At 41.6% G+C, this 24,735-nt stretch overlaps 1 protein-coding gene across 8 annotated transcripts; it reads right to left on the bottom strand.

Moving 5' to 3' along the window:
• Positions 1 to 3,474: 3,474 nt before the first annotated feature.
• On the bottom strand, positions 3,475 to 24,329 carry LOC124034271 (RNA-binding protein EWS-like). 8 transcript variants are annotated; one of them, XM_046347210.1, is made up of 17 exons: positions 24,262 to 24,329; positions 14,742 to 14,778; positions 14,552 to 14,603; positions 14,237 to 14,369; positions 14,008 to 14,022; positions 13,403 to 13,598; positions 12,927 to 13,189; positions 12,618 to 12,783; positions 9,496 to 9,533; positions 8,847 to 8,879; positions 8,485 to 8,600; positions 7,415 to 7,544; positions 7,099 to 7,218; positions 5,413 to 5,545; positions 5,216 to 5,301; positions 3,938 to 4,181; positions 3,475 to 3,850 (listed from the first exon to the last, which is right to left on the bottom strand). In XM_046347210.1, exons 1-17 carry the CDS (start codon positions 24,275 to 24,277, stop codon positions 3,814 to 3,816), a joined length of 1,815 nt encoding a protein of 604 aa, XP_046203166.1. In that variant the 5' UTR covers positions 24,278 to 24,329; the 3' UTR covers positions 3,475 to 3,813. The 8 variants fall into 8 exon arrangements, with proteins under 8 accessions (XP_046203166.1, XP_046203167.1, XP_046203168.1 ...); XM_046347211.1 differs by having other exon boundaries at positions 12,927 to 13,186; XM_046347212.1 differs by having other exon boundaries at positions 14,237 to 14,366; positions 24,262 to 24,310.
• Positions 24,330 to 24,735: the final 406 nt, after the last annotated feature.

The following is a 24,735-nucleotide window of genomic DNA, read 5'->3' as shown; positions in this document are numbered from 1 at the left end:
CGTGGCTGAGCTGTTGTCGCTCCTAGACGTTTCCACTTCCCAATAACAACACTTACAATTGACTGTGGCAACTCTAGCAGGGCAGAAATTTGACTAACTGACTTGTTGGAAAGGTGGCATCCAATGACTGTGCCAAATTGAAAGTCACTGAGCTCTTCAGTAAGGCCATTCTATTGCCAATGTTTTTCTATGGAGATCTCATGGCTGTGTGCTCGATTTTATACACTTGTCAGCAACGGGTGTGGCTGAAATAGCCGAATCCACTCATTTGAAGGTGTCCACATACTTTTGTATATGTAGTGTAACTCTCTAGGAGCTGATCTTCTAATGTTATTATAATTTTTGAAAGGCACAATTGGAAAGAGAGAAGGCTGATCCGAGAGCAGTGCTGCTTCTTTCGATCCTATCAGTATCGACACTTCTCAACGACTCACTTAGCGAACCTCTCTGCGTAGTGTTTTGGGATACGCGTGTTAACATCTTCGGCCGCTGTTAAGAAAGTTGCATCGTTAAAACATCGTATGCCTAAATTCCATCCCTAAAGGAAAACCGGGCACGGGTCAATATAATGGATCATCTGTGGGGGAACTCTACTCTACCAGCAAGGTTGGGGAGTAACGGATTACATGTAAAGGATTACAAAAACGGTAACTGTAATCCGTTACATTAACAGCAAAAATATTGTAATCAGATTACCGATACTTTTGAAAAACTAGATTACTTCGAGGATTACTTTTACATTCAGATGTTAGGGGAGAAAAATCTTTGACACTTCTGTTTTCTCAATGACATTCAAATTTTTAAAAGGCGAAAGTTTAAATTTGTTCCACCTGAGCGAGTCTGACCACAAATCAGAGAAGTCCACTATGATGACACACCAAATGTGTTTGATGGATCGCGGGAAAAGATCAGGAATAGGCTTTTGTTGGCTACAGTCCAAGTAATGTCTTCCAATGGTGCAACTGCTGTCGGCATCCAAATATTATGCCATTTGATTTAAGGCTTGGAGGTAAGGATGACAGTAGTGGTGTAGTCTACGGCGATACGGATATCACTTATTGATATCTACATAGCGCATTGATGTGAATCACACTGCTTCTCTCTCATTTAGCTATTTGTACTTTACGGATTGTGGTTGTTGTGGGTGGCTGTTAAATTCTAAATGTGTATTTGAACCTAATAATAGTTGAATTCAAGAATTTCAAGCTGCCTATCAGTCATTGTTTTTGAAACCAGTGGACAGCCAGTAAAAAAATGCGCTCTTGCAACAGCTGCGTAGTTCAGATCCAAGCCTATGGAATGAGTGTGGCTTTTATTGCTCAATCTAATTCATGCTGATTAAAAAATATATCCATAGGCCTAATGGACACATGCTCAAACGTGCACGCTCTGATAGACTTAAAAGGGCAATCTGTAGTTGCTACATTTTTGGGGGGGATTTATAAATTATATATACAGTACCAGTCAAAAGTTTGGACACCTACTCATTCAAGGGTTTTTCTTTATTTTTTACTATTTTCTACGTTGTAGATTAAGAGTGAAGACATCAAAACTATGAAATAACACATAAGGAAGCATGTAGTAACCAAAAAGTGTTCAACCACATATGTTTTATATTCTTCAAGGTAACAAGTAACAACCCTTTGCCTTGATGACAGTTTTGCACTCTTGGCAAGGCATGCCATTCCATGAGCACAGCATTTATTTTTCAACTTGAATCAATGAGCCCAATCAATCCTCCATGAGAACAAAATCAAACAGAGTAGGGCTGGCTAATAAATCCTTTGTTTTGGGGTCATGCTCAGGTGAAATTTGGCTAATCTATACTTCCATATTTCCAAGTCCTATTCTTGAAGTTCAAGGGGTATTACATTTATTGGAATTCTGATAATTGGTTTTTAATGTAAAGATATACTTTAATTTTATATGTAGTAGAAATCCATGGGTTAGAAGAAGTCTACATAACCAAACCATTAAGTAAAATTTAACATCCATATATGGCCAGCTATGTAAACTTTAATAATGATTTATCCTGCAACAGATGAAGTTCAATTGGTAACATTGTCTAATGCCCCTCAAGGGGAAAGTCATCTAAAAGTAAATGTAATCAGATTACGTTACTGATTACAATGACAGGTAACATTTAGAAAGTACCCTACCCAACCCTGTCTACTAGTGATTTAATCCTTCCCTCAAACGAGCATATGTGCACATCCCGTTAAGAATGCAGGGGAAACTAGTGAGATTATCCTTTTTATGGGTCAGACCCAAGTGTCAGGGCAGGACTAATTTGCTTCCCAACAAGAAGTGACACTTCAAAATAAGATTATAGGTCGCTCTTTGTCAATATGAAATAGACAAGCATAGTAGTTACCTCTAGTCTGGAATACAAACAAACTAGATTTTTGATTCTCTGCTGACTCGTTTCTACAGGCCGGGCCAGACAAGCATTGTCTGAAACAGCTGCCCCATGCTTGGCTCAGCACATGCTCTGCGTGCAATTTCAATATGGAAAAAGGAGGGCCTTGTTTTGATGGGAAAAATACTTGTTTCTTTGAGATAGAGACGTGTTGGTTGAGATTTCTTTGGACCGGGATAAATATTTTTTTTCTGTGTCAGACAACTCGCACAGTGATCTGTTCCCCAGCATGAGCAACTGGATACCAGTCCTCAAGAAACTCGGAAGCGTGAGCTGTGACCGGACTTCACCCACACACAGAACTTTGGGCTTTAAAAGGAAGTTAAAGTTTAGGCTGGGGCATTTACTTTTCTCTGGATGACAACACTATCACAGCACAATAAATGCACCCTGACTGTGTGGTCAGTGATTACAGGCAGACAAATATAAAACTGGATTATAAATAACTGACCCAACTGGTATATTTAAACAAAGCCAATCAATTCATTTTCATTGGGAAGAGAAGGGTGATTATCAAAGGGCTCAGATCACTGTGGACATATGCTGAACAGATGAAAATGTGGTATCATTCACAGACAGGGGTGGCGGACATCTGTGGTTAATAAAATCCATTGTTTCTTGATTGGATTGGGAGGTTTCTCAAAGTCGAAAAGAAAATGCAAAGACATCAAGGCAATTCTGTAAAGCAAAGCCTGAAAGCAGTTGGATCTTCATTCTTACTGGTAAATGTGCAGTTTAGTTGTCAAACTCGTTCCCCAAAGCAGTATTGAAAGTGTGTTAATTGACTATGATTGCAATACAACATGAAGACAAATCCTCTATGACAGCTGATGTATCTTCAACAGTTGTTGGTCAAACAGATCATGCCAGCATTCTTTCAAAGCTGCATATTACAGTGCCTCCTTGTTGACAATTCTGAAAGAGAACATTGCTGTAGAGCTGTACAATTCCTTCTTTTCCCACCATTTGAGAACCAAGATGAAGACAAATGTAAAAAGTCAACCATTCATGATGCCTCATAACAGCAATGGATCTGAACTTCTTTTAGCATCAAATCAGGGTGGACATTTTATTTTCAAAATTGTTTATCATTACACAGCTATGGGAAGGAGAAGCAATTACAATTAAAAAAGAAGTGTCATGTTTTACAATAAACTGTCAAAATCAGTCTGTACATCTAAGAAATGCAAAAAATAAACTTGCACAAGTCAAAATAACTGAACCAAGGGTAAATAAAACTATAAAAAAACTAAACGTTTAACTACGAGTTGAATGAAACTGCCCCAGAGTATTTCAAAAGCAGTTCTATAACCATTAATAAAAACGGAATCATAAATTAATTTCATTTTAAAAATCAAATCCTGCACTAAATGGAAAATTCAAATTGCTGCCTTTCAGTAGGGTCGGTCTCTGCGTTCCTGGCGATGGTCCCTATGAGAGAGGAAAAGCAGTAATTTAGTGTCCAACAAACATAGTAATACATGAGTATGATGAAAGCAGTCCAACATGTTCCTTTACCTCATATCCATCTTGCCTGGGGGCCCCCCCATTCCTCCTCTCCCCATTCCTCTTCCTCGGTCCATAGGCGGTCCTCCCCTGCTAGACCCTCGGAATCCCCCTCGGTCCATTCCACCACGTCCCCTGAATCCACCGCCACGGTCACCTCCCCATCCTCCACGGAAGCCTCCAGGTCCTCCTGGCCCGCCACGGTCCATCCCTCTGCCCCCACGCATCCCCATGCCACCCCTGCCTCGCTCACCACCTGAACAAAATCACACAAGACCCAGTTAAGCTTGCCACCAGACTATCGTAGACATGCACACGTTAACAGGAAGGGAAACACAAGATTAAACGTCGTATTCCCAGTGCACACAGAGCAAGTCCCTCCAACACCAAAGCTTTCAATTACAGTTACATGAGTTACATTTCATCAATAAATTGAAATAAATTAAATGAGCCCTAATCTATGGACTTCACATGACTGGGCAGGGGTGCAGCCATTGGTGCCCACCCACTGGGGATACCAGCCAATCAGAATGAGTTTTCCCCACAAAAGGGATTTATTACAGACAAATGCTCCTCAGCAACCCCCCTTAGTTGATCCCACAGGTGGAGAAGCCGAAAGTTGAGGTCCTGGGCTGTGGTTACACGTGGTCTGCGGTTTTGTGGCCGGTTAGACGTACTGTCAAAGTATCTAAAACGACGTTGGAGGCAGCGTATGGTAGAGAAATTAACATTAAATTCTCAAGCAACAGCTCTGGTGGACATTCCTGCAGTCAACATGCCAATTGCAAGCTTCCTCAAAACTCGAGAAATCTGTGGCATTATGTTGTGTGACAAAACTACACATTTTAAAGGGGCCTTTTATTGTCCACAGCACAAGATGCACCTGTGTCCTGATCATGCCGTTTAATCAGCTTCTTGAAATGCCACACCTGTCAGATGGATGGATTATCTTGGCAAAGGAGAAATGCAAACTAACAGGTATAAACACATTTGAGAGAAATAAACATTTTGTGCGTATGGAACATTTTTGGGGCTTATTTTAGCTCTTGAAACATGGGAACACTTGCGTTTATTTTTGTTCAATTTAGAACAACTGCTAAGCATTGACCCTGAAGTGTAGGTGTTAAACCTGTTTGATTTGACTGTGTTACATTGCAAACATTAAGATATGTGAAACAGGGAAGGTAATTCAGCCCCTGTTGCTCAAATAACACAAATTGTTATAATGGTTCCTGTCTACAGTTGAACCAGGCCCTAACAATAGTGCTGCTGTGCCAGTGACCGCTGTACCTGAAGGGGGCCCAAAGCCCTCTGGCTTGGGAGCTTTGCACTGGTTACACTCCATCCTCCAGGAAAAGTTCTGGTTGCCACAGCCCCTGAGAAGGACAACCATTCAGTGATATATACAAAAACCACTACCTGTACTGTAAAGTTCATTAAAAAAAAAAAAATGGGAAAGGGAAAACTCTTTCTTGAGAGGTCCTTACTGGTTGGGGCACTCCCAGTCTCCAGCTCTCTGCTGCATGTTGCCACCTGGGCCACCTGGCCCACCTCTGCCCATACCATGTGGTCCTCCTCGTGGGACAAAACCTCCACGCTCTCCTCCACGGCCCATCATGCCTGATAACACACACCAGGGGTTGTTTCAATAGTTCATTATATTGCCATGGCAAATGTGCGGCAGCTATATATACTGAACAAAAATATAAAGACGCAACATGTAAAGTGTTGGTCCCATGTTTCATGAGTTGAAATCAAATATCCTAGAAATGTTCCATACGCACAAAAAGTTTCCCAAAAATTTGTTTGCATCCATGTTAGTGAGCATTTCTTCGTTGCCAAGATAATCCATCGAACTGAAAGGTGTGTCCTACCAATAAACTGATTAAACATGATCATTACACAGGTGCACCTTGCACGGGGGAAAATAAAAGTCCACTAAAATGCGCATTTGTGTCACACAACAAAATGCTACAGATGTCTCAAGTTGAGGGGGTGCGCAATTGGCATGCTGACTGCAGGAATACCCACCAGAGCCGTTACCAGATAATTGAATGTTCATTTCTCTGTCATTGGAGAATTTGGCAGTACGTCCAACCGGCATCACAACCGCAGACCACGTGTAACCATGCCAGCCCTAGGACTTCCACATCTGGCTTCTTCATCTGACGGGATCATCGGAGACCAGCCACCCGGACAGCTGATGATCCTTTGGGTTTGCACAGCCGAAAAACAGCTGAGAAACAGTCTCAGGGATGCTCATCTGCATGCTCATCGTCCTCACCAGGGTCTTGACCTGACTGCAGTTCGGCATCTTAACCGACTTTAGTGCGCTCACCAGCACGCTGGAGAAGTGTGCTCTTCACAGATGAATCAGTTTCAATTCTACAGATGGCAGACAGCGGTGTATGGCGTTGTGTGGGCTAGTGGTTTTCTGATGTCAACATTGTGAACAGAGTGCCCCATGGTGGCGGCGGGGTTACGGTATGGGCAGGCATAATCTACGGACAATGAACAAAAATGCATTATATCGATGGCAATTTGAATGCACAGACATACCGTGACGAGATCCTGAGGCCCATTGTTGTGCCATTCAATCGCTGCCATCACCTCATGTTTCAGCAGGATAATGTACGGCCCCATGTCGCAAGGATCTGTACACAATTTCTGGAAGCTGAAAATGTACCAGTTCTTCCATGGCCTGTATACTCACCAGACATGTCACCCATTGAGCATGTTTGGGACGCTCTGGATCGACACGTACGACAGCGCGTTCCAGTTCCCACCAATATCCAGCAACTTCACACAACCATTGAAGAGGAGTGGGACAACACTCCACAATCAACAGCCTGATTAACTCTATGCGACGGAGATGTGTTACGCTGCATGAGGAAAATGGTGGTCACACCAGATACTGACTGGTTTTCTGATCCATGCCCCTACCTTTTTTTATAAAGACACCTGTGACCAACTACTGCATATCTGTATTCCCAGTCATGTGAAATTCATATATTAGGGCCTAATTTATTTATTTCAATTCACCAATTTCCTTATATGAGCTGTACCTCAGTAAAATCTTTGAAATTGTTGCATGTTGCATTTACATTTCTGTTCAGTGTATTTTCAGTTTTGAACAAGGGTCATTCTCAAATAAACAGTTGACTTAAATATACCTCCAGGTCCTCCACGGCCCATCATGTCACCCCTCATGGACATTCCCCCTCTCATTCCACCCATCATGGGCTTACGGCGAGCCATGGACACCTTCAGCCTCCTGCCCTGGTACTCTTTCCCTGTTGAGGTCATAAACATAATGTAACAGGAATAAAGAGAAATGGAGAGAGAAAAGGCAAGAGGTAATGGTCATTACTAGTATTATAAAGTACATTTCAGTGCACATCAACACATCCTGATATGCATTCATTTGGATGGTTCAAGGGTAGAATCAGAGTAGGCTGATGCAGGTTAAAAAGGGCCAGTATGACATACCATCAAATAACTCCACAGCAGCTTTGGCAAAGGAGGGCTCCTCGTAGGACAGTGTGGCGTCTCCCTTGGGTTTCCCGGAATCATTGTCTGTGTAGATGTTGATGGCAGGCTTGCCCAACCTCCGGTTCATCTGAACAAAAGAGGAATTCATCACTCAAACGTCAACCTACCCCACCATTAACACTTATCTGCTGTTGCCATTCTTTGAGAACATTTTTTAGAGCATTCATTATCTGTTCAGTCATCTAATTAAAATGAGAACAAGACAACAAAAATGCTGGCTGTACATGTGTTTTATATTTTTGTTCAATGTATGTAAAGTGTTGGTCCCATGTTTCAGGACCTGAAATAAAAGAATCCAGAAACTTTTGTGCACAAATTTGTTTACATCCCCATTAGTGATCATTTCCCCTTTTCCAAGATAATCCATCCACCTGACAGGTGTGGCATATCAATAAGTTGATTAAACAGCATGATCATTACACAGGTACACCTTGCACTGTGGACAATAAAAGTCCACTAAACTGTGCAGTTTTGTCACAACACAATGCCACAGAGGGAGCGTGCAATTGGCATGCTGACTGCAGGAATGTCCAACAGCTGTTGCCAGAAAATGGCATGTTAATTTCTCTACCATAAGCCATTTCTAATGTCTGCAGTACGTTGGATGCATATCTGTATTCCCAGTCATGTGAAATCCATAGACTAGGGCCTAATTAATTCATTTTAAATTGACAGATTTCCTTTTTTTGAACTGTAACTCAGTAAAAATCTTTTAAATTGTTGCATGTTACCCCACCTCTTTAAGGAATACCTAGGATAGGATAAGTATTCCCTCTCCCCCCCCCTCTTTATGATTTAGATGCACTATTGTAAAGTGACTGTTCCACTGGATGTCATAAGGTGAATGCACCAATTTGTAAGTCGCTCTGGATAAGAGCGTCTGCTAAATGACTTAAATGTAAATGTAAATATATATTTTTCAGTGTACATAGGCATGTTTTGGAAGAGACAAATACAACTTAATGTGTGTCTAAGTTGAGGTCCTTAGTTAGATTGAGTGTCCTCACCCTGATGGGTCCAGGGTCTTTGAAGAAGATAGCCATCTCCTCCAGAGTGGCGTTCTCTGTGAGTCCTGTGATGTAGATGGTGCTGTTCTCAGAGTCATCCTGCTCCTCAGGGCGCCCTGAACAGAGAGAACTACCATTCAAAAAACTGACAGGAAACACTACAGCTACACTTCCACTACACTGTCCTTATTCATCTCAGATTCATAGCATAAGCCATTAAGCCAAGAAGTTGGACCAATATCAACGAAACAAAGCCTTTCAGGCAGATACAAACCAGTAAGATAAACGTTCAAAGGTTAGCAATTGATCCGTCAATGCTTCTGATCTATGATACAAGTGTTGGTCATTTAGTATCTGCTTACCCATGTTACGCACTGCCCCGTTGTTCATGGGTCCTGTTTGCCATCAGGCGAGGGGGAGAAAAAAAAGAGCCAAAGTCAGTTTGTGTCACCCAAGTCCTCTGCTAAACTGCTGAAGAGTATTTGAAGTGATAACACAAGACACAGTCCTCCAGAACACAGGTGTCAGACGTTTTTGAAAATATATTGATCATGATGTAAATAAAAACCTCAGACCCGTTTGTATAAAAATGTGTGCCATAAGAAAATGTCCTAAGAAACCACATAATATTAACCCCCCAAAATACCAGGGGTTTGGCTCCATGAAATTGTAAATGCAAAACCATTTTTCAAAACTGACATTTCTTGGCGGCAGTCATTTGTCATTAATATGTCATTGTGAAATAAGAGTACCTTGCTCTTCAAGGTTACCTTAGGCAGTGAGTGATATAAACCAGAGTAAAAAGTACCCCTTTCCAAACAGATGTCTCAGACATTTAAACTGGACCCCCTTCTATTTCCATCCATTCTAATAGCCACCTATATATTTGGCTACCCCCCCAAAAAACGCTGCACACACCAACGTAAGGGCTTAGGTAAATGCTCTGCGCGTACATGCTCTAGTAGGTAAAGGTCTGGAGTGGACAAGCCAGTGTAATACTCGTTAACTTACCACCGGGCTTATTGAAGCCACCTCTGTCTCCAGCGACGCTATGGGGGAATAAATGGAGATATGAAGGCGATTTCCCTTTTAACAGCCACTTCCATGCATGGAGCCCCATGGCTCGTTTGGGGAGGTTGAAGGAAACAGTTCTGACTAGTTCATTTAACAACCCCCAACATGCCTACACAGTCTATGCAATCCAGTTAATGGGAATGAAAAAATTAACAGCAACTATATGGCATCATTCCTTTACTAGAAGGATTCTTAATGACAGCATTTGATAGCAGATACTGGCTAGTTTGGAGCTAGCTGAGGGGTGTTAAATCTCTACCTTTGGGGAAATATGGGACAGAATCCCAGGAATTTGTTACAAAGGAAACCTTTTTAGATGCATTCCATATGCAGTTTAATAATGACTAGCCTGGAGATACTATACTGACAAGAGATAACTTACAGATACATTTAAATATGTGGAAAGCTAGTGCATTATGCCCAATTTACAGTTGAAGCAAATGCCTATACGAGTTAAAACAAATGGTTGACGTTGTCAAATGCAATGCATCTGAAATATTAAACAAAAAACAGGTGATTACAGTCACCTTTGAAATTAAAACCAAAAACACACCATCCATATACATTATTTTACAAATACATTAATTTAAGTTAAAACAATTCTAATAAATACAGAATTTAAACTTGACCATGTTACAATGTTCACCAAGGTAAAAGTAATGATTTTACTATACAAATGTAATTATCATTTTAAAGAGTTTCCCAGCATGCTTTAGACAGCACCATCCTCATCTCTTGGATTTAAGGCAGAACCCAAATCTCTGTTGTTTAACCCCTTCGGTTGTTTAAGCTGCCGGCTCTGTATTGAGTACAGGTACTTTATAGAATATAGATGGGTTTACATGGCTCTCACTGTTACCTGTAGCGTAAATGTGACAAAGCATGTTAAAAAGGTGTTCAGTTGATTAAACAAAACATTTGTAATCCAAACCACATTTTAAAAACTAAAACACATAAGGGGCTGGTTTCCCCAGACACAGATGAAGCGTAGTCCAAGGACTAAAAAGCATTCTGTGCATTATTTTAGTCCAGGACTAGGCTTACCCTGGGAAACCGGACCCAAAACATTTTGCCCTAAAAGCTATAATGTATGAAAAAGTAAAACAGGAGTACATATGAATGCCAAATGATATTTTTTTTCCCTTTACCCTTTTTGTGGTATCCAATTGGTAGTTAGTCTTGTCTCATCGCTGCAACTCCCGCACGGACTCGGGAGAGGCAAAAGCCGAGAGCCGTGCGTCCTCCGAAACACAACCCAACCAAGCCGCACTGCTTCTTGACACAGTGCCGCTTAACCCAGAAGCCAGCCGCACCAATGTATCGGAGAAAACACCGTACACCTGGCGACCAGTGTCAGCATGCACTGTGCCTGGCCCGTCACATGAGTCGCTAGTGAGCGATGGGACAAGGACATCCCTGCCGGCCAAACCCTCCCCTAACCCGGACGACGCTGGGCCAATTGTGCGCCGCCCCATGGGTCTCCCAGTCGCGGCCGGCTGCGACAGAGCCTGGACTCGAACCCAGAATCTCTAGTGGCACAGCTAGCACCACGATACAGGGCCTTAGACCACTGCACCACTCGGGAGGCCCATGCCACATTTCTTGACTGCTTTAAGCAATGTTAACAGAGAAAAAAAGGCCACTTTCAACTTGAAAATATGACGAAATCAAAATCAATTGAGGTTAAGAAATGTGACAAGTGTCATGTAATTAATAAAAGACTGCTGTAGACAAAGGTGGAATTATTCACTTTGATCCTCTCTTTAGGGAAAGCACGTAGCCATGTACTGAATAATATTAATATAATACAAGCCTAGAGCAAAACATAATTGAACATACGAGTCTGGTGTGACCTAGTGAACATGCGCCAATTCTTTATTTTTTTTCTTGTTCCAGGGATATTACCTTTAAATGTCTGATACTCAATGGGATCAACCTCACCTCAAACTCTATAATGAAAACATAGGTGCCATCATAATGCCCAGAAAGCTTGAACAATACATGTAAGGCTCCAGGTTGCCAGTTTAGTACCAATAACCTACAAGGGGGATAACCTTAGTTCTGCATGGATGTATCCCGTAGAAATGTACTTTATCGGTTTTCCAGGGAAAAACTCCAAATCCCAAATGTGCATTAACCTCAACTTAGTATGGAATTAAACTCATTGGTATAGGAAATCAATGTGTCTTGCTTATTAAAACAAACTAAAGTTATTTTAGAAGATCTGCCCCTGGGGGTCATGAGCCAAAAAGGGCCCCTGAAATATTGTCCAAAATTAGCTAATTGGACAGAAAAAGGGCACACCCCCAAACACCAATGAGAAAAAGCTTGTCTTGTATTGCAAAGGTTTGTTAGCTTAAAACTAAGGATTTTGTGGTTTCAAGATGCAAGTAATTGATATGACAACACAAGCCAAAATTTGAGGTAAATTAGTTAGCAACTAAACTTCCATAGTGCACACTCCCAAATACCTTCTGGGTCAGCTTTTTAAAAAGAAAATCAGAGTTAGATTAAATAGGTACATTTTTATACCATATTAAAATGTATTTAACCTCACAGCAATCATTTAAAAAGGTGCGGTGTGCCCACCAAATCATTGAAACCTGCAGCAGTAACCCTGAAGCCTTGTAAATAGATGGACAATAATCAATGCTATAGATTATATACACCTGTAAAGCTGTGGCACAGCAAAAAGGGATGTCTGATTGAATAGTTTACAACTCCAGCTTTCTGTTCACAAATGTCAGTCCCAGCTCTTTGTTTCATGAAATCATATTCCTTCTTACCTTTGGCCACAGTATGGCAGGGCTAAGAGTTTGTACCCACAAATGGAGGGTCCCTTCATGATACTTTTTGTAGGCATTAGATATTTGATCCTACACAAAGTAAACAGTGACTTTCCCCACTAAATAAAAGAGATGACTATTTTACCTTTGTAGGGTTATAACTTGACCCAATTAATGTTTAAGGGGAACTTCAAACTCAGCCCTGCTCAGCCTGGCCGCAGCACCTGCAAGAATGGATGGAAGTTGTGTTGAGCAATAAGGAGAGTGACTTACCCCATGCCTCCACGGCCCATGCCCCCACGTCCCCTGCCACCGTGCATCATGCCGCCCCTGTCATAGCCATCCCTGGGTGGCCCACGGCTGTCCCCTGCCCCTGGGAACCTAGCAGGGTCAGAGCCAGAGTAGCCAGAGCTGCCTCTACCCTCCTGTCCATAGTTATCTACAGAATAACATGAGGATTAGCGGAAATGCCCTTGTGTGAAAATGAATGAACATCAACATGACTAAGACAATAACTAGCAGGTAGGCCTATTGCAATGCTTGTGTGTGTGTTAAAATAACAGGAGAGACCATTAGTCTTACTGTAATGGCTTGACTGGTTGTAACCACTTTGAGGCCCACTTTGTTGTCCATACTGGCTGCCTGCAGGCTGCCCGTAGGAACCTGAGGCCTGAGGAGGGTAGGCCGCGGCAGGGGCCTGTTGCTGCTGAGGTGGGGGCTGCTGCTGCTGGTACCCACTCTGCTGCTGCCCATAGCTTCCCTGCTGGGCCTGGTACCCACTCTGCTGCGCGGCATATCCCCCTGGTTGGGAGTAGCTGCTCTGGCTGTAGCCAGCTGGCTGGCTGCTGGCATTATAACTGAAGTGGTTAGGGACGGGCAGGGACTGAATAGGTCATAAAGAGTGCTCCACAACTATATGTTTCTTATGGGTTGACAGCTGCAACTTGTCTTCCACTGCGTACAAGCTAAAATCAAGAAACATCAACAAAATAGTGTAACATTTACTGCATCACTACCACCATTACACCCTTGTCCTAATGTGAGACTAGTTAGCCTACCTTGGAGGTGCAGTGGAAGCAGCCTGCTGGCTGTAGCCAGCGTAGGCAGACTGGGCTGCATAGCCTGGCTGGGAGCCATAGGAGGGCTGAGAGGCAGTAGGAGCAGCAGCAGGAGCACTCTCATATCCACTGGCTCCGTAGCCCGCGGCAGGCTGGGAGTAGCCATGGGCACTGGGCTGGGCAGCAGGGTACCCAGCTGTGGTCAAACAGGAAATGGTTTAATTGAAGAAGGTGTAGATAGATCATTCCAGGTACAACCCAGTTAGGATTTTAGATCACACTATAACCACTCTGGACTTCTACAACCCGACAGAGCAGCACTGATGAAGAATATTAAATGGCACATAAGAATACCATTGTGTTATTAAAAGTGTTAGAATTAGTGTTAGATATCGGTAGATGAAGTCATGATGCAGGAGGAATAAATAGTGTCAAAGAAATCTCTCTTCTCCAGGATTCAACTAGTCTACTCACAATACGATAGTCTACTACACATGATGCGAAATATATTACATGGATCTATCCAGCCAGCCATTGAACACTTTGTATAAACTTAGCCTAAGTGGCATGAAATGGATAGAGATGAAAAGTAATCTGTGTCGAACCTGTTTTATTCCCAGCTGTAACATGAAAGCAAGAGGAGAAAAGGTTCACAGTTCAAAAATGGTGACTTGGGTTGAAAATGGTCCTTTAAGGTACTCAAAGCACATTTGCAGTAATATAAATACAGGATTGACATAACATGTGGTCAATGGTTAGAGGCATGATGGACAATTATTATTCCCTTAGGCCAAAAGTTATTTTGGCCTATCATTTGATCAGTTTGAAACTGACCTGGTGCTGGTTGCCCATAGGAGGAACCATACTGCTGCGCATAGCCGCCAGCAGAGGGTGCTGCCTGAGAGTATCCGGTCTCAGCTGCAGCAGGCTGGGCATAGGACCCATATCCTTGCTGGCTATAACCCTGCTGAAATACAAAATATTATTTTATAGACCAATAGATAATGACAAGTACCTTGGGAAAGATGGCAAGCTGTCCTGTGCTTCAGTTCAAACTGTATGCAAACATGGAATGAGATCAATGCAGTATTGTGGGTCTCTGCAGGTATGTGTAATTCATAAATGGCCTTGTCTAAATATAAAACTCACCTGGGCAGATTGTCCATAGCCCTGTGAGGGCTGAGCAGCATAGGAGCCATACCTGCAGGGACACAAGATCAATCATTCATCTCGTTTCTGTAGATCATAATTAATTGTATCAAATAACACAAACACCCATTCCTCTGGATTCATTAGAACACTTCTTAGTAGCACACAACCTGCATGTAGAAAGACTTACCCCTGCTGGGCACTGGCCTGGTTGTAGGAACTGTAATCTGTAAAAGAAAATGACAAAATAAATTACTAGTCTGACATTCAACAACAGTCCTACAGGCTAGTACAGTATCAAAATCCACTTTGGACTCATGAAACTATTCATGTTCACTGGGCAATAATCTTGTGTAGACCCTCGGCAGTGCCAACCAGGCCAGGCCACACAATGGGAAAATCTTTCAAGTTCAACAGTCCTTGAAAAGAGACGAAGCATTCCTGCTATTCAACTCTAGCAAGGACTGACTGGTGATAGTTGTTTGCAGTTGTTATGTTGTGGGGGCCATCACGCCTTTGCTTGCAGTAGTTGGATAGCTAGCTACCTTTATTTAAACTATCTACACAAATTGGCCAACAAAGAAACAAAAATATGGCTAGATTAGCAAGGCTGTACAGAAAGGCATACACTAGCGCAAACAGAGATCCTATTAAATTAGAGGAGCTATATCATGAAACCTCAGTCCCAGAATGGGGAGAAAACGGCAGCAGATGAAAGGTTAAAACAACGGCATACTAATATCCCATAACTCTTTGCAACAGTGGGACCAGCTATGCTGGTTAGCAATGGCGCTGATTCCAGATGTGGAACAATGCCGTCTTAACCTGCATTTGTCTGACCAGACCCATGTTGAAGATGGAAAAATTAAGACAACGGTGTCACAATAATGCAGAGGTTCTACCACTCGGAATCAACCACTGGACCAGCTCAAGCATTGTAGCTAACGCTGCCTAGGTAAAAGGCAAGCGGTCTGAAGCAGATCATAAGGTTGGTGAAATAAAATAGCATTTTATGCTAAAGCCAGAAAAAAGACAACTGCCTGCTAGCTAAGGTTTAGGTTGAAGATTACAAGGTTAAGACAACATGTTTACAATATTCCATAACCCTTTGCAATTCAAGGGACCAGCGTCGCTAGTAGTAATTTTTACTCACACAGAGTATCAATCAAAAGTTTGGACACCTACACATTCAAAGGGTTTTTTTCACATAAAAAATGACTTTAAACATTGCAGAATAATAGTGAAGACATCAAAACAATGAACAAATATGGAAATCTAAATATATTTTAGATTCGTCAAATAGCCCCCCCGTTGCCTTGATGACAGCGTTGCACACTCTTGCCATTCTTTCAATCAGCTTCATGGGGTAGTCACCTGGAATGCATTTCAATTAACAGGTGTGCCTTCTTCAAAGTTAATTTGCGGAATTTCTTTCCTTAAGGCATTTGAGTCAATCAGTTGTGCTGTGACATGGTAGGGTGGTATACAGAAGATAGCCCTATTTGGTAAAAGACCATCCATATTATGGCAAGAACAGCTCAAATAAGCAAAGAGAAACAGTCCATCATTAATTCAAGACATGAAGGCCAGTCAAACCGGAAAACGTCAAGCACTTTGAAAGTTTCTTCAAGTGCCGTCGCAAAAAGCATCAAGCACTATGAAACTGGCTCTCATGAGGACCACCACAGGAAAGGAAGACCCAGAGTTACCTCTGCTGCAGAGGATAAGTTCATTGGAGTTACCAGCCTCAGAAATTGCAGCCCAAATAAATGATTCCGAGTTCAAGCAACAGACATCTCAACATCAACTGTTCAAAGGAGACTGCATGAATCAGGCCTTCATGGTCAAATTGCTGCAAAGAAACCACTACTAAAGGACACCAATAATAAGAAGAGACACTTGCTCGGGCCAAGATACACAAGCTATGGACAACAGACCGGTGGATATCTGTTCTTTGGTCTGATGAGTCCAAATTAGAGGTTGACCGATTAAGCGGAATGGCTGATTAATTAGAGCCGATTTCAAGTTCTCTTAACAATCGAAAATCGGTATTTTTGGACACCGATTTGGCCATTTTTTAACTAGGCAAGTCAGTTAAGAACACATTCTTATTTTCAATGAAGACCGAGGAATGGTGGGTTAACTGCCTTGTTCAGGGGCAAAGCAACATATTTTTACCTTGTCAGCTTGGGGATTCGTTTTTGCAACCTTCCGGTTACTAGTCCAACATTCTAACCACCTGCCTTACATTGCACTCCATGAGGAGCCTGCATGGCAGGCTGACTACATGTTGCGCGAGGGCAGCGAGAAGCCAAGGTAAGTTGCTAGCTAGCATTAAACTTCTTATAAAAAACAATCTTAACATAATCACTAGGTAACTACACATGGTTGATATTACTAGTTTATCTAGCGTGTCCTGCGTTGCATATAATCGATGCGGTGCCCTGTTAATTTCTCATTGAATCACAGCCTACTTCGCCAAACGGGTGATGATTTAGCACTGTCGTTGCACCAAACCGAACCATAAGCATAGTCACTTCACTTGCGTTCCCGTGCAAGCAGTCAGGGTATATGCAGCAGTTTGGGCCGCCTGGCTCGTTGCGAACTGTGTAAATTCCATTTATTCCCAACAAAGACCATGATTAATTTCTGTGTGTTATTATGTTATATTTAAGTCTATGATATGATATTTGATAGAGCAGTCTGAGCGATAGTAGGCAGCAGCGGGCTCGTAAGCGTTCAAACAGCACTTTCGTGCGTTTGCCAGCAGCTCTTCAAAATGCTTCAAGCATTGAGCTGTTTATGACTTCAAGCCTATCAACTCCAGAGATTAGGCCGGTATAACCGATGTGAAATGGCTAGCTATTTAGCGGGATGCGCGCTAATAGCGTTTCAAACGTCACTCTGAGACTTGGAGTAGTTGTTCCCCTTGCTTTGCAATGGCCACGGCTTTTGTGGAGCGATGTGTAACAATGCTTTGAGGGAGGATGTTGTCGATGTGTTCCTGGGTCGAGCCCAGGTAGGGGCGAGGAGAGGGACAGAAGCTATACTTTTACACTGGCAATATTAAAGTGCCTATAAGAACATCCAATAGTCAAAGGTATATGAAATACAAATGGTAGAGAGAAATAGTCCTATAATAACTACAACCTAAAACTTCTAATCTGGGAATATTGAAGACTCATGTTAAAAGGAACCACCAGCTTTCATATGTTCTGAGCAAGGAACTTAAACGTTAGCTTTTTAACATGGCACATATTGCACTTACTTTCTTCTCCAACACTTTGCTTTTGCATTATTTAAACCAAATTGAACACGTTTCATTATTTATTTGAGTCTAAATTTATTTTATTGATGTATTATATTAAGGTAAAATAAGTGTTCATTCAGTATTGTTGTAATTGTCATTATTACAAATTGTAAAAAATATTTTAAAATCAGCCAATTAATCGGTATCGGCTTTTATTGGGCCTCCAATAGTCGGTCTCGGCGGTAAAAATCACTCGGTCGACCTCTAGTCCAAATTTGAGTTTTTTTTGTTCCAACCAGTGTCTTTATGAGACGCAGTGTAGGTGATGGGTTATCTCTGCATGTGTGGTTCCCACCGAGAAGCATGGAGGAAATGGTGTAGTGTGCTTTGCTGGTGTCACCGTCAGTGATTTATTTAGAATATAAGGCACACTTAACAAGCATGGCTACCAGAGCATTTTGCTGCGATACGCCATCCCATCTGGTTTGCGCTTAGTGGGACTATCATTTGTTTTTCAACAGGACAATGACCCAAAACACAACTCCAGTTGGTGTAAGGGCTATTTGACCAAGGAGAGTGATGGAGGCCAGGTCATCTGATGCAGCACTCCTTAATCACCCAACCTCAACCCAATTTAGATGGTTTGGAATGAGTTGGACCGCGAGCGAAGGAAAAGAAGCCAACACGTGCTCAGCATATGTGGGAACTCCTTCAAGACTGATGGAAAAGCATTCCCCTTCGAGCTGGTTGAGAGAATGCCAAGAGTGTGCAAAGCTGTCATCAAGGTAAAGTGTGGCTACTTTGAACAACCTCAAATATAAAATATATTTTGATTTGTTTAACACTTTTGTCAAACACCCATCGGGCTGTCATGTGCCTTTTACTGAGTGGCTTCCATTTGGCCACTCTACCATAAAGGCCTGCTTGGTGGAGTGCTGCAGAGATGGTTGTCCTTCTGGAAGGCTCTTCCATCTCCACAGAGGAACTCTAGAGCTCTGTCAGAGTGACCATTGGGTTCTCTGTCACCTCCCGGACCAAGGCCCTTCTCCACAGACATTTTTTGGTACCCTTAACCAGATCTGTGCCTCGACACAATCCTGTCTCGTAGCACTGAACAATTTGTTCAACCTCATGGCTTGATTTTTACTCTGACATGCACTGTCAACTATGGGACCTTATATAAACAGGTGTGTGCCTTTCCAAATAATGTCCAATCATTTGAATTTACCACAGGTGGACTACAATAAAGTTGTAGAAACATCACAAGGATGATCTATTGAAACAGGATGCACATGAGCAAAATTTCAAGTCTCAGAGCAAAGGGTCTGAATAGTTATGTAAATAAGGTATTTAAATTCATATATACACCGTTTTTTTGTTGCAAATGTGTTTGCTTTGAGGTTGTGCGTATGCCGAGGGAACGTTTTCTTATATCCATTTTAGAATAACGCTGTAACGTAACAAAATGTGTAAAAGCTCAAAGGGTATGAATACTTTCCAAATGCAATGCATGTGTTTATATTTTGGATGCACGATATGAGCTAAAAAAAAGCCAACATCGGTATTGGCCTGATATCTAGTTTAACGCTGATGTTAAAAATGTCAAAGCTACCGTGCATACCTATATAATGTAGGTACAGGACGTAATGACGCCAAATAAAATTGTGTGCTACACGTGCAACAGCATTCCTAACCTAGCCCACAATGTCTGATGTGTGGATCGAGCAGCCAACAAGTCGAGCAGTCATTTGAAAGAGTAAGAAAATTTCAGGGAAACAACTCAAAGGCAAAATCCATTAAAGCCAAGATAATGGAATTCATTGCCCTTGACAATCAACCGTTCTCTGTCGTGGATATTGGCTTTTGCTGACTGATCGAGCACCAGTGCATACTACCAAGTGCGCTATTTTTCAGATGTTGCCCTACCAGGGATACACAGTAATTGCATCACTGCTATTAGCTTCACGACCCATTTTGGGTCTTTGCGTGTCAAAATATACAGTAGCACTGTCAAAGCTGTACAAAAAGGCTGCAAACAAGCAAACACCGGCCACGAACGATGGGTTTACAATACCGCGTAGGTAATAAAGCATGATTTGTTTGACCACAACTTCTGGGGTAGCTAGCTTTAGCTTGGTACCTAGCTAGCAACAATACAACAAGCCTGAAAACAATGAACAGTAGAAACTGCAGTCATTTTCATTATTCTTAGCAATTATTTAGGAATCCTTGTGAATAAGTATTAGCTAGGTAGCCAACTGAACCTCAGTTCATGAAAATAAATGGCTAGCCAGCTACTTAACCCTGTTGCCCAAAGCTAACGTTATAAGCAGCCAGCTAGCTTCATCTGGCTAGTGACGCTCGATCAGACCGGGTTATTTGTTGTGAAGCTGGCCACAATAAGGATTAGGCACAATCGTGGAATTTGCAGCCTTCAAAATTAAAGTATGTAATTGACAGTGATGCAAATGAATACAAATAGTAGAATTGTGCCATACTTTTATTTTGAAAGCTAAACCCAAAGTCCACTATTGTGGCTATTTTCACATAGGTTACCTAGCTAACTATATAGCTATTGAAACAGATGTTTTGCTGTGTTTAGGGAAAGAACTACATTGTTTTCATCCATGAGCTAGCCAGCTTTTTTTTATGACCAGCACAACTTTACCAGCATCATAGCATACGCATTGATGAATGGTTGTGACATATGAAATACGAGTGATAGCATAATCAATGTGTAATTGTGTAAAAAATGTATGAACGCATGAAATTATTATTTGACGTGAAGTCATATTCAGGCCCTGATTGGTCAACAAGCTTAGACGACATGTCAGTGTTATTTGGCGTGTATCTTTTTTGACACGCAAAGATCGAAATGGCGCTCCATAGAAATCCTGGTTGAGAATTAAACTGAACGAAACAGCACAGCAAGTAAATTAAATAGGTTTTGATTATGTTTTACTGGTAATGGGGAAATACGTAAATGCCAACAAAATAACTTTTTGGTCAGTGTGTGTGTGTGTGTGTGTGTGTAACCTTTAACTAGGCAAGTCCGTTAACCACTTGCTCCTACCTGGCACGCAGGCGTCCCATCTAGAGCTCTGGAAATGCAAATGCACTATGCTAATAGTATTAGTTAAAACTCAAACGTTCATTAAAATACACATGAAGGGTATTGAATTAAAGCTACACTCGTTGTGAATCCAGGCAACAAGTCAAGATTTTTAAAATGCTTTTCGGCGAAAGCATGAGAAGCTATTATCTGATAGCATGTAACACCCCAAAAGACCCGCAGGGGACGTAAACAAAATAATTAGCATAGTCGGCGCTACACAAACCGCACAAATAAAATATAAAACATTCATTACCTTTGACCATCTTCTTTGTTGGCACTCCTAGATGTCCCATAATCACTATTGGGCCTTTTTTTTATTTAAATCGGTCCATATATAGCCTAGATATCGATCTATGAAGACTGTGTGATAAATGGAAAAAAATAGCGTTTCATAACGTAACGTCATTTTTTTAAATTCAAAAAGTCGACAATAAACTCTCACAAAACACTTCGAAATACTTTTGTAATGCAACTTTAGGTATTAGTAAACGTTAATAAGCGATCAAATTAATCACGAGACGTAGTGTTTTCTATAGGGGTCCGTCTTGAAATACTGTCCGTGTATTTCTCAACCAATATATCCGGTCGGAGACCGGAAGAAATGGGCTGTCTCCTGTTCGTTTGACCAAGAAACAAATCCTAGGCAAATGACAAGACTGTTGACATCGTGTGGAAGCTGTAGGTACTGCAACCTCAGCCATATTTAATGTCTTTCGCCCATAACAATGGGTTGAAGCGGAAGAATGGATATATTTTTCCACTTTCAGTGATCAGATTTTCCTGCACTTTCCAATGAAATGCACGTTCTGTTAAAGTCACAGCCGTGATTTAACCAGTTTTATAAACGTCTGAGTGTTTTCTATCCACACATACTAATCATATGCATATACTATATTCCTGGCATGAGTAGCAGGGCGCTGAAATGTTGCGCGATTTTTAACAGAATGTTTGAAAAAGTAGAGGGTAGACTGAAGAGGATAAGAACAAATTCTTATTTACAATGACCAGCCCGGACGACACTGGGCCAATTGTGCGCCGCCCTATGGGACTCCCAATCATGGCCGGATGTGATACAGCCTGGATTCGAACCAGGCCTCTTGCACCGAAATGCAGTGCATTAGACCGCTGCGTCCATGTGTGTGTGTGTGTGTAAACTATTTAACTGTGCTAGATTTTTTTTTCTACCTTTATTTAACCAGGCAAGTCAGTTAAGAACACATTCTTATTTTCAATGACGGCCTGGGAACAGTGGGTTAACTGCCTGTTCAGGGGCAGAACGACAGATTTGTACCTTGTCAGCTCGGGCGTTTGAACTTGCAACCTTCCGGTTACTAGTCCAACGCTCTAACCACTAGGCTACGCTGCTTAAAGGGCCGCTAAAAAAAATTGCAAGGAAAATATTGGATATCGGTACCGGCCAAAAATGCCATATAAGTGCATCAGCGGTTTATATAAATAATATTTTCTTTACACTCAAGATCACAGGAGGCTGCTAAGGGGACAGTGGTTCATAATAAATGGCCTGAACGGAAGAAATGGCATCAAACACCTGGAAACCATGTTTGACACCATTTTACTCAAGTAAATGAAGGTGCCCCCAACCTCCTGTGCTCCAGATACAAACAATGACTACATCTCATCTGCCCAGACCCACATGCTCACAACCATCCTTAGTGCCTGCATTATTGTTTGCTACTTGGCCTTAAATTGTACCAATTTGTTTTCCTTGGTCTCCTATGCTATTTCAATAATAAATAACTAGATTTTTTCATTGTGTCAATGATGGCAGATTGATTGACTTCCAAGTTTGTTTTTGTTAACACACGTTTTTTTGTTAACACACGTTTTTTTCAAGGTGAGTGATGAGAAGAGAATCATCCAGCCAATTGGCTACCACACTACACCCCATATGCCATGTCTTGAAATAAGCAGACAGGCAGATTACATTGTAATACTTCTGACAGCCAACTTTCTAGCCCTGCCCACGAATTCATAGCATTCCCAGAAAGTATGGATTATTGAGTCAATACTTTTACACTTAAGACATGACTGTAGAATTTCTGAATTTGGTCTCTTGTATAATACATTCTAACATTTATACTGGATTAAACATACATTTTTATAATAAATAATAATATATGCCATTTAGCAGACGCTTTTATCCAAAGCGACTTACAGTCATGTGTGCATACATTCTACGTATGGGTGGTCCCGGGGATTGAACCCACTACCCTGGCGTTACAAGCGCCATGCTCTACCAACTGAGCTACAGAGGAGTTTGTTAATTAATTTTGTTAGTTTTGCACCAAATTTCCCTCCATCTTGTGTAAACATCAGTTCTTTTAAAGTTTTGGTTGCAAAAGATTACATTTTTAAAAATTCTAAGGGCGCTAACATTAGTAGTTATCAATGGCGCGTGCCAGGAAGTAAAAGCAGGAAGTGTAGACTTCAATCGGTGCTGCGATTTTTAAGTCAACTCTCATCTGACAATACAAAAAATAAATTCAATTGCATGAGACATCTGTTAGCATCATTTACATTTTACGTTAACAAGGCAATCCAGTCGACATTCAAAATTATTTTGGAAAGTGCATCAAAATTACCAGCCGCCATTGCGAGCGTACCCATGAGTTGACCAGTCAAATATCCTGGGTTAGAGTTTCCAATCCTGTTTTACTCACTTTCTATATTTCTATGGTCCTATCATCAACTGATTTCAGACAGTGTGTGGAGCGACGGTATCGTTTGAATAGAATGTTGGCAATTAAATTTGAAACATTATGGATTAATTCATCTACAACTGGCTAACTAACGTTAGCTAACAAAGATACAGTGCATATAACATTACATTCTTAAAATGCATGATTTCACACAAAAAGTTCCTGACCAAAATGGCTGACCTTTAGAGCATCATAAGAGTCATGTCGGTCCTAGAATTCAAATTCGGCAGATGCACGTGTGTGTGGTCAGAGTTTGTGTCCCTCGGCCCGGCATCATGGCTAGATAGGGCCTAACTGCCCTAAATTCTACATTAGCCAAAGGCCAACTAACGAAGTAAACTCGTTCATTCACCATTCTCCGGAAGGCCGATTAAACTCAACCCAATGATTTAAATCGAAGAGTTTCGTAAACTAGGCCAACGTTGGCAAACGCAACGCGTTAGCTAACTAGCTAGCTACCGGCTACTGAACATATATAAACGTTAACATTATACGTACATATTAGATTAAAACACATACATTTGATGTAACTATTGATAAATATGCAAATGTATTTACATGGTCGATAATATCTAAAGGATTCATGCAAAATGACACAATAAAATAGACCGAGAACGAAACCCACCAGGTGCTGACGCCATCTTCGTTTCGTCTGATGTTGGCGCATGCGCGTAAACGAGTGGATGGGGATGAACTTGTGCTGCGTTGAAATAAACGGGGAACTCCGGAAAAAAAACGAGCTCCGAATTGGAAAAAATCGATTTGAATCGTCGTCCAACTCAGAATTACAACTCGGGAACTCGGGCTTCTTTCTAGAGGTCCGACTTTCCGACCGGAAGACAACTGACTTCGTGATTTGACCTCGTATTTTTCCGAGTTCCCAGTTGTTTTGAACGCGGCATCTTTCTCAAGCACCGAATTTCCAACCAGAATATCACTGAAGGCAATGACCTCGTATTTTGCCTCCTTGGAACAATGTTTCTGTTAAATTTGATGCTGCTGACGTGACATTCCAGCCAGGCTCAGTTTAGGCCCAGGTGGACGGATCCCAGGGTGCCGATGTAGTCTAAAAGCAGATATGAAGAATTTGGTATTACCC

The sequence above is a fragment of the Oncorhynchus gorbuscha genome, linkage group LG04 (assembly GCF_021184085.1).
Source record: "Oncorhynchus gorbuscha isolate QuinsamMale2020 ecotype Even-year linkage group LG04, OgorEven_v1.0, whole genome shotgun sequence".
NCBI classification, from domain to species: domain Eukaryota; kingdom Metazoa; phylum Chordata; class Actinopteri; order Salmoniformes; family Salmonidae; genus Oncorhynchus; species Oncorhynchus gorbuscha.
This window is presented reverse-complemented; position numbering and strand designations above follow the sequence as displayed.